This window comes from Ceratotherium simum, chromosome 17 (genome assembly GCF_057802395.1).
Source record: "Ceratotherium simum simum isolate JZ-2026a chromosome 17, ASM5780239v1, whole genome shotgun sequence".
Taxonomy (NCBI): Eukaryota; Metazoa; Chordata; class Mammalia; order Perissodactyla; family Rhinocerotidae; genus Ceratotherium; species Ceratotherium simum.
The window spans coordinates 45906595-45921523 of NC_141916.1; the positions used below are offsets into that span (position 1 = coordinate 45906595).

The 14929-nt window shown below is 36.9% G+C and overlaps 1 protein-coding gene across 1 annotated transcript in view; it reads left to right on the forward strand.

Annotated features, from left to right (window-relative positions):
- The window catches only part of GUCY2C (guanylate cyclase 2C), a 71007-nt gene that overhangs the window by 9942 nt on the left and 46136 nt on the right, over positions 1 to 14929 (forward strand). Inside the window, exons 5-9 of the mRNA XM_087442712.1 lie at positions 972 to 1093; positions 2543 to 2639; positions 4703 to 4820; positions 5380 to 5515; positions 14666 to 14751. Coding sequence (XP_087298838.1) covers positions 972 to 1093; positions 2543 to 2639; positions 4703 to 4820; positions 5380 to 5515; positions 14666 to 14751 — 559 coding nt within the window. The remainder of the gene's footprint in view (positions 1 to 971; positions 1094 to 2542; positions 2640 to 4702; positions 4821 to 5379; positions 5516 to 14665; positions 14752 to 14929) is intronic.

Genomic DNA, 14929 nt, shown 5'->3' on the forward strand with positions numbered 1-14929 from the left:
ATACAAATGAAAGCAACGGGGCCAAGGAAACACAGTATCATCAATATCATCAGCATACATTGCATTTGCAACACTCTCTAATTGTGAAAGTACTTTCATGTTAGTTTTATTGTTTCTCCACAGTAAATCCTCTGAAGAAAAAGAACAAGTACTATGATCCCCATTTTACCAATAAGGAAAGTGAAAACCAGAAGTTAATGCTTTCCCATTACTGTGCAAGATATGATACCAGAGAATGTGCATTCTACCTATACCTACAATTAGAAGTAATTCTCTCACAGCTTTTCAGAGGAATAAGGTGGTGGCAGTGGGGAGAGCAGGACATCGGGCATCATTGCTAAAATAAAATGGCAGGATTCACTCAACTCCATCAAAGGTGGCAGAGAGAATCCTTTGGTTGGGTTACTGTCAGTGCCTCCAGGATGCTGCTCAGTTCTGCAGTCTTTCTCCACATAAGCACGCAGAAGACTAAGATGGGGCACCACCGGGAATGCACATCTTAGGAACTGTAAGAATCAACCCTAAAGTCTCATCCTAGAAATTTTGGGGTGAACTTCGAACACACAAAAGTACATTTCACACAGGAAGAGAAATTATTCCTATCAACTCTCAATTTTTGCACTATAGATTCAAAGGTTTCAACTTATCTGTGATAATGGGGTTGGTTTATAGAGCAGAGTAGAAGATCCCATTTGCAAGTAGCAGGAAGCCATTATCAGGGACCCACTAAATGTCTACTATTTGTATATATACATGAAGAGTCCCTAAAACTTCCCCTCTGCTTTCACTAAATTGGATGTCCACAATCCTAACCATTAGTATCATGGTGTGTACCATCTATTGTGTTAGAAGCAGAAACGAATTTTAGATTAACAAGTCCCAGGACAGATCTGTGAACAATGGGCAAACGGCATGGAAGCCCATGCAGAAACTAAGCTGGTTTCTTAGAGTTTCTCTCTTTTCTGTTCTAGGTACCTCAATGCTCTGGAGGCCGGAGTTTCCTATTTTTCTCAGGAACTTGTCTTCAAGGAAGTGTTGAGAGGAGATGACCAGTTTCAGAATATCTTAATGAACCAGAACAGGAAAAGCAATGGTAAGAAGACATGAAGATAATTTTTTACCAACTTCTTCCTCACAACTACCACCTCCGTATGAATTATTTTGATAAATCTACCACCACAGAGCTATCACTGTTACCTCTATATGTTTTGTATGTTTTGGAAGATCTCTAGTTGCATGCAACTCCTTTATATTGTTCCTTTTGTTGATTAAAACCTTATCCTCTGAGAGAAATTAGAAAAGTAATGTTGAGAAACTGTATTAACGTCATGAAAGAAATGGTACTGTTAAAATACAGCTTTTATAAACCAAAATGATGTCACGACCCACCATCAATAAACTGCTTTGTAAGTTTACCTCAATCCAATATATTATTGGATTTGTGACTAATCCTCACACATTTTGAACCTTGATCCCCTGGTGACCAAGAGGATATATTTATTGATATCTGGCCTCAAGCAAAATAACAAGGTAAGCAAAGATTGTCTCACTTTCATTTAACCTCTCTGTAAATCACCTGCCCAATGATCTCCCAGTTACAGGCCATGTGTGAAAAGCTGATGGGATAAAATCATCCTCGTTAAGTTATTAGATGATTTGTTTCTTTTTCCACGAAGTTCTGTTTACAAATAAGAGTATATCAGGAGCAAAGGAATCAACTGTGGGAATTTGCTACAAGGGAAGATGCTTGCTTGACACCAGGATTTCCTGGTATCACTCACATCATCTGCTGTCATTATTAAGCATTTGCAGAACCTACCCTTTGCAAAACGTTGACCAAGATATAGGAAAAAAAGTATAAAATTGTTCATGTCCCTAGAGAGTTTACCATTCAACTGGACAATATAGTTTAAAAAAAGAGCTGATAAAGTGTCCCGCAACTCCTCTTACTCATAAAGTCATGCATTTGGGAAATTTGGTTGCAATGAGTAGTACATCTTGTAGACTCAGATTGGACATGAACACTGAAATCAGTAAGACTGAGTTCTGAGTTAAGAAGCTATAAACAAAACCCAAAGAAAGTTGCTTAAATTCTTGCATTAACTTACACTATATCTTTTCCAACTACTTTACAAATGGTGAGGTGCACTTCACTTATCAATGAAAATAGTTTTTGTAACTGTTCCAGCCTGGTGTAGTGGAATAAGCACTGAACTATGACCCATAAACTTGAATATTGGAGCTATCTCTGTCATCTGCTAGTTCTTTAACCCTTTGACATCTTGGCTTCAGCCTCCTTAAGTCTATAAAATTAAGGGAATGGACTAGACGATTCTTTTCAAGATCCCATGCAGCTCTATTCTGACTCTATGACTGTAACTGAAAAAAAAAAATGAGGGGTTATCGTTTGAGGAATTGATGTTAATCTTAAAAAATAAATGTAGCATGGACGTACTGGGTTTAATTCAGGCACCTGGTTCCCTCCCTGTTTGTTTGTAGATCATTGTATCTTTCTCTCCTTGTCTTGCTCTTTCTCCTCCAGTGATTCTTGTATGTGGTGGACCAGAAGTCATCTACTCCCTCAAGGGTGACCGGGCAGTGGCGGAAGACATGGTCATTATTCTAGTGGATCTATTCAAGTAGGTATAATATTTAGAAGAACTCTGCTCCTTTCAGAAAGGAAATAGTCCAAGGATTTCCAGAAGACACACTCTCTTTTCTCTTGCTTTGCTCAGCCTTTAAGTGGTACAGTATAATGATAATATTTTAACCAATGTTTTATTCTTTCTTCATCACATTGTCATTCTTATTTAAGTAATTGTAGCCTTAGCAGAGATGTATACTTTTGACATCACTATCAAGTCTAAATACAAAAATTTTATGAAAACCCCATTAAATCCACATCCATTCATTTATGAGGCCTGCTCATTCAACACAAGATCCTGGTCTCCACCCTGATTTTGAGGTCTTTTTCCAGCAACGATAAATCAACTAATAACCCAATAATACTATTTCTGAGAATGTGGGCCATATCTGTGCCTTCAGTTGCTAAATGGCCTTTGGTCCTAGATTATTTTTCCTTCAGCTGCCTTTGGTAAGAGGAAAGTTCCAGTTAAATGAGTTTGATTTACACAGTTATTCTTTGTTCTCTGTGGCACAGTCACTGAGTGGTGATCTTTTCCTCTGCACTTCTCTGGGACTAAGGACAGAAAATCTGGAGAGCAGAAACCACCTTTTATCACACCCTGTCTTTTTACCACTCATCTTCTAATATGGCTGGAGACCCCACTAACAAACTGTGCCAAGGTAATGTTTGAGTTAGACTAAGCATAAAGAAGGTGTCACTGGTGTGCCTGTGCCCCTTGCCCCCATTTGCTAGATCACATGACTTCACTTATCCGCCTGGATCATTAATCATTACCTGTCTGTACTCAGACCAGAAGCTATTGCTGCACTAGATCTTTCCCATATTTACCTAGTCATTTCATCCACACTAGATGTACTTTTCACGGTGTTAAAGGAAATAATGCCTAGGAACTGCAGGCCTGTTCGACCACTAGTTGTTCATGAAGATAATTTAAGCAATCCACTTAGCCTTTTTAGCTGAAGAATACAGGAAAGAAGGCAAAGTTAGCGACATTTCATTCCTACAACCACAGTGATAACCGCTTTCAATAGCTGCTTTGCCCTCTGGAAGGAGTCCTCAATGTAGCCAGGTTGGCGTAATTTTACTTTTAGCAAATCCTCCATCAATTGCCAAAGCGCTGGCATTTCTTTGTCACCATTCCCGAAGGACACTTGGCTATGTTTTGGGAAGATCATGAAATTCATTTGAAACTAGATATAACGTGGTTTCAGATTCTAATTCTGACACTTCTGGTTCATTTGACTCTTGGGTATTACTTAGTATCTTGAGAAGAAATCTTCTCATTTGTGAAATGAAAATTAACATGTCCACTTTAGAGGGGTGTTTTTAGGATTGGACGTGATAGTATGAGCAAAATATTCAACACAGTCCTCAGTACACAGATGTGTTCACCTACTGTTTGAATATTAAATAATGGTCAGCCTAGATATAGCAGTTCAAGCACATCAGATTCTCTGCATATTAAAACATTCAAATGATAAGGAAGCTTAGAAACTATATAATTTGCAGCACAATCTCAGGCACTATTGTGAGTCCACAGTGTGCCAAATATTGTCCAGGAGTTGAGGATCCAACGATCAAGAAGCTTATAGGGATAGAGAAAATATTGAGTCTTTTCATGCTTATGTTTCTTCATCTGAAAAGTAAATTTAATTCATAACATTTCTCTCTGTCATATACCAATATCTCTAAATTGTTATGAGCACTTAAGGAAAAGAAAGTTTCCAGGTATAAACCAAAGGTCATTCAGCCTTAAAAGCAAGTGCTAGCTCACATGTCCAGAGCCCAAAAAAATCTCCCTCAAAGAAGTATCTCTATTCTGATCTTCCTTTCCGTTTCTGTATGTTAAGCTGCCTCAGTTCTCTTGTTCATCTTAGCAGGTGTGGAAGAAAAGAAGCCTATCCAGGAAAAGAAGAAAGTTTTGCAGCTTACTGGGAAAAAAAGAGTTTTAAACTATTTCAAGGCTGATGTTATAGTTTGTGTGAATTGTAGAAGCTGCATCTCTATTTTTGGAGGAACCTACTTTTCATGAGGAACTTGTGCTTTTTATTATAGTAACTACTACTTCATGGATAATGCCACAGCCGCTGACTATATGAAAAATGTCCTTGTTCTGACACTGCCTCCTGCAAATTCCACCTCAAATAGCTCTTTCTTCAAGGATTTCTCACTGGTAAGCTTCATATATAGCCTTTATGTTCCCCAGGGAAGACATTTGTGGCCTGAAGTAACACCCAGTCAGAACTGTCTTCAAAGCGGGTTCAATGGAATCATCCAATCAAAACTCTTCCTGCCCCATTTAGGCTACTGAAAGGCAGGGGCTTGTTTCTATTATTGTTCCCATTTACTCTTTAGTGAAAACATTAAACTACAAGCAAGCATTATTTCTACATAAAATCTTACAAGAACTATGAAAATGCTGTATGTTGTCCTTCCTGCTTGAAATTATATATTTTATCATTGGAAGGAAGTACAACCTCTTTTAGTTACTTCCCTAAAGGCAATGTTCTCAATTTATTGACCCCAAGAGAAAGCAGAATTGTGACAGGGGGAGAGTAAAGAGCCCTGACCCAAGGAAATATTTTCCAAAATTCTCCTTTAACACTCTACAATTCTCCTAATATTCCTTTATCTTCCCAGTTACCCTGCTCACCCCAAAAAGGTTTTGCTCCAGGTTCAAGACCAGAATCTCTCTTTTGGAACTCATTTTAAGATTTTCTTTTCTCATTCAGGCAAAAAGTGACTTTTCTGTTGCCTACTTGGATGGAGTCTTGCTCTTTGGACACATGCTGAAGATATTTCTTGAAAATGGAGAAGATATTACCACCTCCAAATTTGCTTATGCTTTCAGGAACCTCACTTTTGAAGGTACTCGTCTCCTAAGAGCAAACAACATCAACAACAAAACTAAAACTTTTTACAGAGAGCTGGAGAAATATGGGCTTTGTGGATGGACATTGGGAAGCAAAGAGGGGGTTTGGCAATAGAAGGATCAACAGCTAAATACCTTTGAACTTAACTGGAGGCAAACATCATTGCATAAAACTTGGGGATGCTATTATCGATAACTGAACCCCAGTTTATGCTTTAGAACTTCAGAATCTTTGGATATCAAAGAAAAAGCATGTAGCTTGGGCCCTGTACTTATGAACAAGCTTATCAGAGGGAATTTTGAGCAGTGATGTCCTGACTGTCCTTAGAGACCAGCAAGAAGAGAAACATCTGTAGTTTGATTTTGGTCCTTCCATATCTCCCTTTCTATCCTTCAGGGATCTGGGACCCTGTGTTACCCCTTTAACTACTAAAACCTCTCATAACAATACCATCCAAAATTTCCCACCACATGCCCCTCCGAACTCTCTGGGTCAATATTCCCCTTCACACATGCCCCAGTTGAAACTCCCATCTTTCATTTCCCAGGTCTTATTTAGATACTTTTAAGAAATTTCCTTTTAGATGTAATGTATATTAAGTAAAAGACAAATGATAGTTAGTTGCCTTCTCTAACTTGCCTTAAATCTTTATGCTGGAAAACCTCTATCCTACTGCAGAGTGAGTCTTCTCTTGGCTTCAGAGGGCAGCAGACACCCAGCACTACAGTCTGAGGTCTGCACCAACGTCTGTGGTGTACGACAACGATAGGAGGAAATCTTTTCTGCTCCCCTGAAGAAGCAGGGAAGGAGGGAGGGACAATCATTTATTGATTATGCCCTTTGTCCCAAGTTCTGCCAGGCACTTTATGTGCATTCTTTTTTTTTTTCCCAATTTTTTTATTGTGGTAAAATACACATAATATAAAATTTATATCTTAGCCATTTTTAAGTGTATAGCTCAGTGTCATTAAGTACATTCTTATCGTTGTGCAACTATCACCACCATCTATCTCCAGAACAGTTTTCATCTTATAGAACTGAAATTCTATATCTATCAAACAGTAACTCTCCACTCTCTCCTCCCTCTCGCCACTGGCAACCACTAGGCTACTTTTTTTTTGGTGAGGAAGATTGGCTCTAAGCTAACGTCTGTTGCCAATCTTCCTCTTTTTGCTTGAGGAAGATTGTCCCTGAGCTAACATCTGTGCCAATCATCCTCTATTTTTTGTATGTGGGATGCTGCCACAGCATGGCTTGATGAGCGGTGTGTAGGTCTGCGCCCGGGATCCGAACCCGCAAACCACAGGCTGCCGAGGTGGAGCACGTGAACTTAACCACTACACCACCAGACCGGCCCCCACTATTCTACTTTTTGTCTTTACGATTTTGACTACTCTAAGTACCTCATATAAGTGAAATCATAGAGTATCTTTCTTTTTTATGACTGCCTATTTCACTTAGCATATTGTCCTCAGGGTTCATCCATGTTGTAGCATATGTCACAATTTCTTTCCTTTTTAAGGTTGAATAATATTCTATTTTATGTATATACCACATTTTGCTTATGCATTCATATGTCAATGGACACTTGAGTTGCTTCCATGTTTTAGCCACTGTGAATAATGCTGCTGGAACATGAGAGTATAAATATCGATTTGAGACCCTGCCTTCAATTCACTTGAGTACATACCCAGAAGTGGAATTGCTGGATCACATGGAAATTCTATTTTTAATTTTTTGAGGAAGTGTCATACTGTTTTCCACAGTGGCTGTATCATTTTACTTTCCTACCAACAGTGCACATGGGTTCCAGTTTCTCCACGTTCTTGCCAACACTTTTTTTTTTATATTAACCATCCTAATGGGTATGAAGTGGTATCTCATAATTTTAATTTGCATTCCCCTAATGTTGAGCACCTTTTCATGTGCTTCTCAGCCATTTGTATATCTTCTTCAGAAAATGTCTATTCAAGTACTTTGCTTGTTTTTGAATCAGGTTGTTTGTTTTTTGTTGTTGTTTTTGAGTTTTAGTAGTTCTCTCTATATATTCTGGATATTAAGCCCTTATCAGATATATGATTTGCAAATACTTTCTCCCATTCTATAAGTTGCCTTTTCACTCTATTGATAGTATCTTTTGTTGCACAAAATTGTTTAATTTTCATGAAGTCCTATTTTATTTTTTCATTTGTTGCCTATGCCTTTTGTGTCATATCCAAGAAATCATTGCCAAATCCAATGTCATGAAGCTTTTGCTTTGTGTTTTCTTCTAAGAGTTTATAGTTTTAGGTCTTACATTTAAGGTAGGGATGTATTTTGAGTTAACTTTTGTATGTAGTATTAGGTAAGGGTCCAACTTCATTCTTTTGCATGTGAATATCCAGTTTTCTCAGTACCGTTTATTGGAAAACTTTTTTTCCATTTGAAAAATGGTCTTGACAGTGTTGTCAAAAATCATTTGACCATTTATCCAAGGGTTTATTTCTGGACACTCTATTCTATTCTATTCTTCTATATGTCTGACTTTATGCTAGTACCATGCTGTTTTGATTACTGTAGATTTTTAGTAAGTTTTGAAATCAGGAAGTGTGGGTCCTCCAGCTTTGTTCTATTTCCGGATTGTTTTGGCTACTTAGGGTCGCTTGAGACTTCATATGAATTTTAGGATGGGTTTTTTCGTTTATGCAAAAAATATCATTGGAATTTTGATAGGGATTGCATTAAATTTGTAGATTGCTTTGGGTAGTATTGATTTCTTACTAATATTAAGTCTTCCAATATGTGAACATGGCATGTGTTTCCATTTATTTATATCTTCTTTAATTTTTTTCAGAAATGTTTTATAGTTTTTATTATACAAGTCTTTCCCTCCCTTGGTTAAGTTAATTCCTAGGTATTTTACTCCTTTTGATGCTATTGTGAATAGAATTGTATTTTTAATTTCCTTTCTGATTGTTCATTGCTAGTGTATAGAAATGCAACTAATTTTTTAGTTTTGACTTTGTATCCTGATACTTTGCTGAACTCATTTATTAGTTCTAGGAGTTTTTTTGTAGAATCTTAAGAGTTTTCCACATTTAAGATCATGTCATCTCCAAAGAAAGGTAATTGTACTTCTTCCTTTCTAATGTGGATGGCTTTTTTTTCCCTTGTCTAATTACTCTGGCTAAGTCTTCCAGTACTATGTTGAATAGAAGTGGTGAAATTGGGCATCCTTGCCTTCCTCCTTATCTTAGAAGAAAAGCTTTCAATCTTTCACCACTGAGTATGACGTTTGTTGTGTGTTGTTCATATATGGCTTTTATTATGTTGGGGTAGTTTCCTTCCAGTCTCAGTTTGTTGCATGGTTTATCATGCACGAGTATTGAATTTTATAACATGCTTTTTTGTATCAACTGAGATGATGATGTGGTTTTTTTTTTCTTTCATTCTGTAAATGTGGCGTGTTATATTAATCAATTTTCCTATGTTTAACCATCCTTCATTCCAGGAATACATGTCACTTGGTCATGGTGTATACTTCTTTCGATATGCTGCTGAATTCAGTTGCCTAGTACTTTGTTGGGGATTTTTGCATGGATGTTCATAAGAGATATTGATGAGTGGTTTTCTTTTCTTGTAGTGTCATTGTCTGGCTTTCATATCAGAGTAATTCTGGCCTTATAGAATTGATGTTATTCTTTAAATGTTTGGTAGAATTCACTGGTAAAGCCATTAGGTCCAGGGCTTTTTTTTCCAGTAGATTTTTAGTTTACTGATTCTATCTCCTTACTAGTTATAGCTTTATTCAGATTTTCTATTTCTTTGTAGTTTAGTATTTAGTAGGTTTTGTGCTTCTAGGAGTTTGTCCGTTTTTTTTTGTTTTGTTTTGTTTTGAGGAAGATTGTCCTTGAGCTAATATCTGTTGCCAATCTTCCTCTTTTCTTTTTTCTCCCCAAAGCCCCCAGTACATTGTTGTATATCCTAGTTGTAGGTCCTTCTAGCTCTTCTGTGTGGGACACCACCCCAGCATGGCTTGATGAGTGGTGAGTAGGTCGGCACCCAGGATCGAACCTCGGGCCGCCAAAGCAGAATGCGCCAACCTAACCACTGCGCCACCAGGCCAGCCCTGGAGTTTGTCCATTTTATCTAGGTTATCCAACTTGTTGGCATACAATTCCCCACTCTACTCCCTTATAATCCTTTTTATTTCTGTAGAATTGGTTGCAATGTCCCCAGTTTCATTTCCGATTTTAGTAATTTGGGTGTTTCTTTTCTTAATCCATCTACTTAAAGGTTTGTCAATTTTGTTGATCTTTTCAAAGAACCAACTTTTGGTTTTATTGATTTTCTGTATTGTTTTTCTATTCTTTATTTCATTTATCTCTGATCTTTGTTATTTCCTTCCTTCTGCTAGATTTGGATTTAATTCTTCTTTTTCTAGTTCTTTAAGTTGTAAAGTTAGGTTGTTGATTTGAGGTCTTTCTTATTTTTTAACATAAGTGTTTGTAGCTATAAATTTCCTCCTCAGCACTGTTTTCACTGTGTCTCATAAGTTTTGGTATGTTGTATTTTCATTTCCATTCACCTCTAAGTATTTTTTAATTTCCCTTGTGTTTTATTCTTTGATCTGTTTGTTATTTTAAATGTTTATTTTCCACAAATTGGTGAATTTTCCAGTTTTTCTTCTGTCACTGATTTCTAACTTCATCCTGTTGTGGTCAGAGAAGATATTTTATATGATATCTGTATTTTTAAACCTACTGGAACTTAATCTGTAGCCTAACATATGGTTTACCCTGAAAAATGTCCTATGTGCACTTGAGAAAAATGTGTAATTTGTCATTGTTGTGTTGAATGTTCTGTATTTATCTGTTACATCTGGTTGGTTTATTGTGTTGTTCAAGTCCTCTATTTCCTTACTTATTTTCTGTCTGGTTATTCTATCTATTTTGAAATGGAGTGTTGAAATCTCCAACTATTTTTGCAGAACTGTCAATTTCTCCCTTCAATTCGGTTAATTTTTGCTTCATATATTTTGGTGGTCTGTTATTAGGTGTGTAATTGTTTATAATGGTAATATCTTTTTGCTGTATTGGAACTTTTGTTAATATATAATGCCCTTCTTTGTCTCTTGTAATCTTTTTTTATTTAAAGTCTACTTTGTCTGATATTAGTATAGCCACCTCTACTCTCTTTTAGTTACTATTTGCATGGAATTTCCTTTTCCATCCTTTCACTTTCAAATAGGTTACTTTCAACCTATTTGTGCCCTGAGATCTAAAGTGAGTTTCTTGTAGACAGCATACAGTTGGATCATGTTCTTTTAATACAATTTTCCAATCTATATCTTTGCTTGGAGAATTTTATCCAGTTACATTTAAAGTAATTACTGAAAAGGGGAGATTTACTTCTGTCACTTTGCTATTTGTTTTCTATATGCCGTATAACTTTTTTGTCCCTCATTTCCTACATTTCTGTCTTTTTGGGGAGTTAGTTGAATTTTGCGGTGAAATATTTAGATTCCTTTCTCATTTTTTTGTGTTTATTCTTTAGCTATTTTATTTTTGGTTACCATGGGGATTTCAGTTAACATCCTAAAGTTAGAACACTCTAATGTTAATTTATACAAGCTTAACTTCAACAACGTACAAAAACTCGTCTCCTTTAAGAGCTCCATGCCCACCCTTTTCAGATGTTGCTGTTACAAAATTATGTCTTATACATTAGTTTAAATTTTTGGACACAAAATGTATAAGATGTTGAAAACCAAATGTGGAATTCCAAACCAAAGTTATAATGATACTAGCTTTTAGTATAATAATTTTTTTAATGTAGTAGTCTCTTAAATCATATAGAAAACATAAAGTGGAGTTATGCACCATTGTTAAAACGATACTAGATTTTATAATTGCCCATGTGTTTTACCTTTACTGAGATCTTTACTTCTTCATATGGCTTCAAGTTACTGTCTAGTGCACTTTCATTTCAACCTGCAGGGCTACCTTGAGCATTTCTTGCAAGGCAGGTCTAGTGGTAATAAACTCCCTCAGTTCTTTTTTATCTTGGAATGTCTTACTTTCCCCTCACTTTTGAAGAACAGCTTTTTCAGATAAAGGATTCTTGGTTGACAGTTTTTTCTTTTAGCATTTTGAACATATCAGTCCGCTGCCTTCTGGCTTTCAAATTTTCTAATGAGAAATCTGCTCATAATCTTATTGAATATCTCTTGTATGTGACAAGTCACTTTTCTCTTGCTGCTTTCAAAATTCTTTGGCTTTGGCTTTTGACAATTTGATTATTATTTGTCTCAATGTGAGCGTATTTGATTCATCTTACTTGGAGTTTATTGAGCTTCTTGGATGTTTATATTCATGTCTTTCATCAAATTTGGGAAGTTTTTGGCTACTATTTTTTCAGATATTTTCTCTACCCCTTTCTCTCTCTCTTCTCCTTCTGGAACTTCCACAGTACATACACTGGTCTGCTTGGTGGTGTTCCACAGGTTCCTTAGGCTCTGTTCACTTTTCTTTAATCTTTTTTCTTTCTGTTTCTGAGCCTTGACATTTTCCATTGTCCTATCTTCAAGTTTGCTGATTCTTTCTTCTGCCTGCTCAAGCTGCTTTTGAATCCCTCTAGTGAATTTTTCATTTTGGTTATTGTACTTTTCAGTTCCAGAATTTCTTTTTGGTTCTTTTTTTAGATTTTCTATCTCTTTACTGATATTTCCATTTTGTTCATGCATCATTTTCTTGACTTTATCCGTCTTCCTTTAGTTCTTTGAACATCTTTAAGACAGTTGTTTTAAAGCTTTTGTCTAGTTGATCCACTATCAGGCCTTTTTCAGGGACAGTTTCTGTTGGTTTATTTGATTTTTTTTGAATGGGACATACTTTCCTGTTTCTTTGTATGCTTTGTGATTTTTTGTTGAAAACTGGACATTTGAAGCTAATGAAGTATTTCTGGAAATCACATGGGGAATGGAGAGAATTCCCTATTCCCCAGGGTTTGCTGTTTTTGTTTTTATTATTATAGGCTGTCTCTTTATTGAGGGTCAGCCTGAGATGTAAATTTAAGTTCTTCTCAGGTCTTTTCTGAGCCTCTGCCTTCTCCTGGGCGTGTGCAGTGACTTTATAATTTCCCCCATATGTGCAGTTGCTTGAATATCCTAGTCTTCAATGTTTGGCTCTCAAAATGGAAAAAGAGAACAATGAAGGAGTTAGAAGGGGCACCAGCCCTTTACATCCCTTGAAAGTCATATCAGCAGAGGGGGAGGGGTTTGCAATAATGGAGAGAGGTGCAACAAAAATGGCCACCACTTTTTTGTTTGCATCTCTGTGATCATAACCAGCAATCAGCAATCAGAACATAGATCCCCAGTATTTGGAAGGCAGAGTTCTTCCTTTTTTGCTCACCTTGGCTCCCACAAGCTGTATGCAAGCTGCTCCAGGAACGTGTACACAGCTGTCTGCCATGGGACTGAGGGGTGGGTGGGAATAGGTAGTTCCTACTGTCCTAACAGCTGAAATGGACTGAAATTAATCACAGTTTACCATCTACACCTTCTGGAAGTTGAAAGCCTTCAATAGACTTCAGAATTCCAAAATAGTTACATCAGACAGATTCTGCCAGTGCAATTATTGTCTAGGTGAGGAGACAGATTTCGAGTGCTTCCTGTTTTCCCGTCTTCCCAGAATCTTTCTATATGCATTCTTAATTAATTTTCTCACATCCACGATCATGGTCAAGCCTCTTAACAGCCACTAACACAGGCTTAGAGCTAGGAAACATTTGTTCATGTCCTACTTTAGCCACCTACTACCTGTACAACCTGGAGCAAGTTATTTAATATCTCTGACCTCAGTTTTTTCATCAATAAGATGAAGATAATAATAGTTTCTGTATCATGGTATTTCAGGAAGAATAAAATGATAAATGCGTATAAAGCACTTAGCACAGAGCCTGGTATAGTAAACACAAAATAAATATTAGCTATTATGTTGAACCATGTGAAATTGCTGATATTTGATTATTTTTTTTAACCTAAACAGCCCTGTCATAGGTTTGTCCTATACTGCTATTATTTCATAGATGAGAAAACTGAGACTTGGAAAACTTAAATAATTTTCTCAATGTCTTCAACCAATAAGTGATAGTGAAGCAATTTTGATCTTTTTACAATCCAAGTTAGATTGTGCAGTGACCTACACTGTGCTACACTATGCCCCTGAATTTCTGATTTAACTTTCTCAAATAGGGCATCTTTTCTCTAGTATTCCACATTTTCCATTATAGATATCTTTTACAAAGCTAGGTCAATATGTACACGCAATATATGACTTAAGTATGTCACAATGCTCCCACTGGAAAACTACATGAAAAAGTGAATAACTTATTGTCTTAGATTCGTAGTTATGTCAGGACCCAATGTCTTAGAGAAAAAGCTTTCTACTGACCATCTGGTTGGCTAGAACAGTGGCTTCATAATTTGCGATGGGCACAATTTTGGGTGACGAAAAGACAGGTGTTTTTATGTAATTTTATTTAGTAAATATTCTTAGCAAAAAGTTGTCACTAATACTCAGGAGGAATGTATTGACTGATTACATTTAGTCCCATCCTCAATGCAATTAAAAATATTTTTCCTTCTAACTAACTAACATCTATCATAAAAATACCCTTCAGAGATCTCAGGGCCAGAACCAATCGAGGTGATCTCTGATTAGATCATTAAGGTAAACAATTTTTCAGCAAAATAGAGCAATTTGAAATTATTTGATGCCCTCTGTCAAGAGTTAACTAGTCATGGGCCGGCCCTGTGGCTTAGCGGTTAAGTGTGCGCGCTCTGCTACTGGTGGCCCGGGTTCGGATTCCGGCGCGCACCGACGCACCACTTCTCCGGCCATGCTGAGACCGCGTCCCACATACAGCAACTAGAAGTAGGTGCAACTGTGACATACAACTATCTACTGGGGCTTTGGGGAAAAAAAGGAGGAGGATTGGCAATAGATGTTAGCTCAGAGCCAGTCTTCCTCAGCAAAAAGAGGAGGATTAGCATGAATGTTAACTCAGGACTGATCTTCCTCACAAAAAAAAAAAAGAGTTAACTAGTCATTCAGTCAAGAACTCAACAATGGCCTCTAACTCCTTCTGATTTTTGCCCTAGGGTATACGGGTCCTGTGACTTTGGATGACTGTGGGGACATTGACAACACTATGGTGCTTCTGTATACCTCTGTGGACACCAACAAAGTATGTCTGATTTCTTATCAGGACCTTGGGGTGAAGTGACTGAGTGAGGAGGGATAACTTGGAAGGCGAGTAATAGTAAAGAAATTAGAGAAGTTATGTTTAGAATCTAGAAGTTGGTTTATTTCAGATTCACAATTATGCCCCACTTGGAGTAGTATTCCTTAAGCATTTTGTCCCA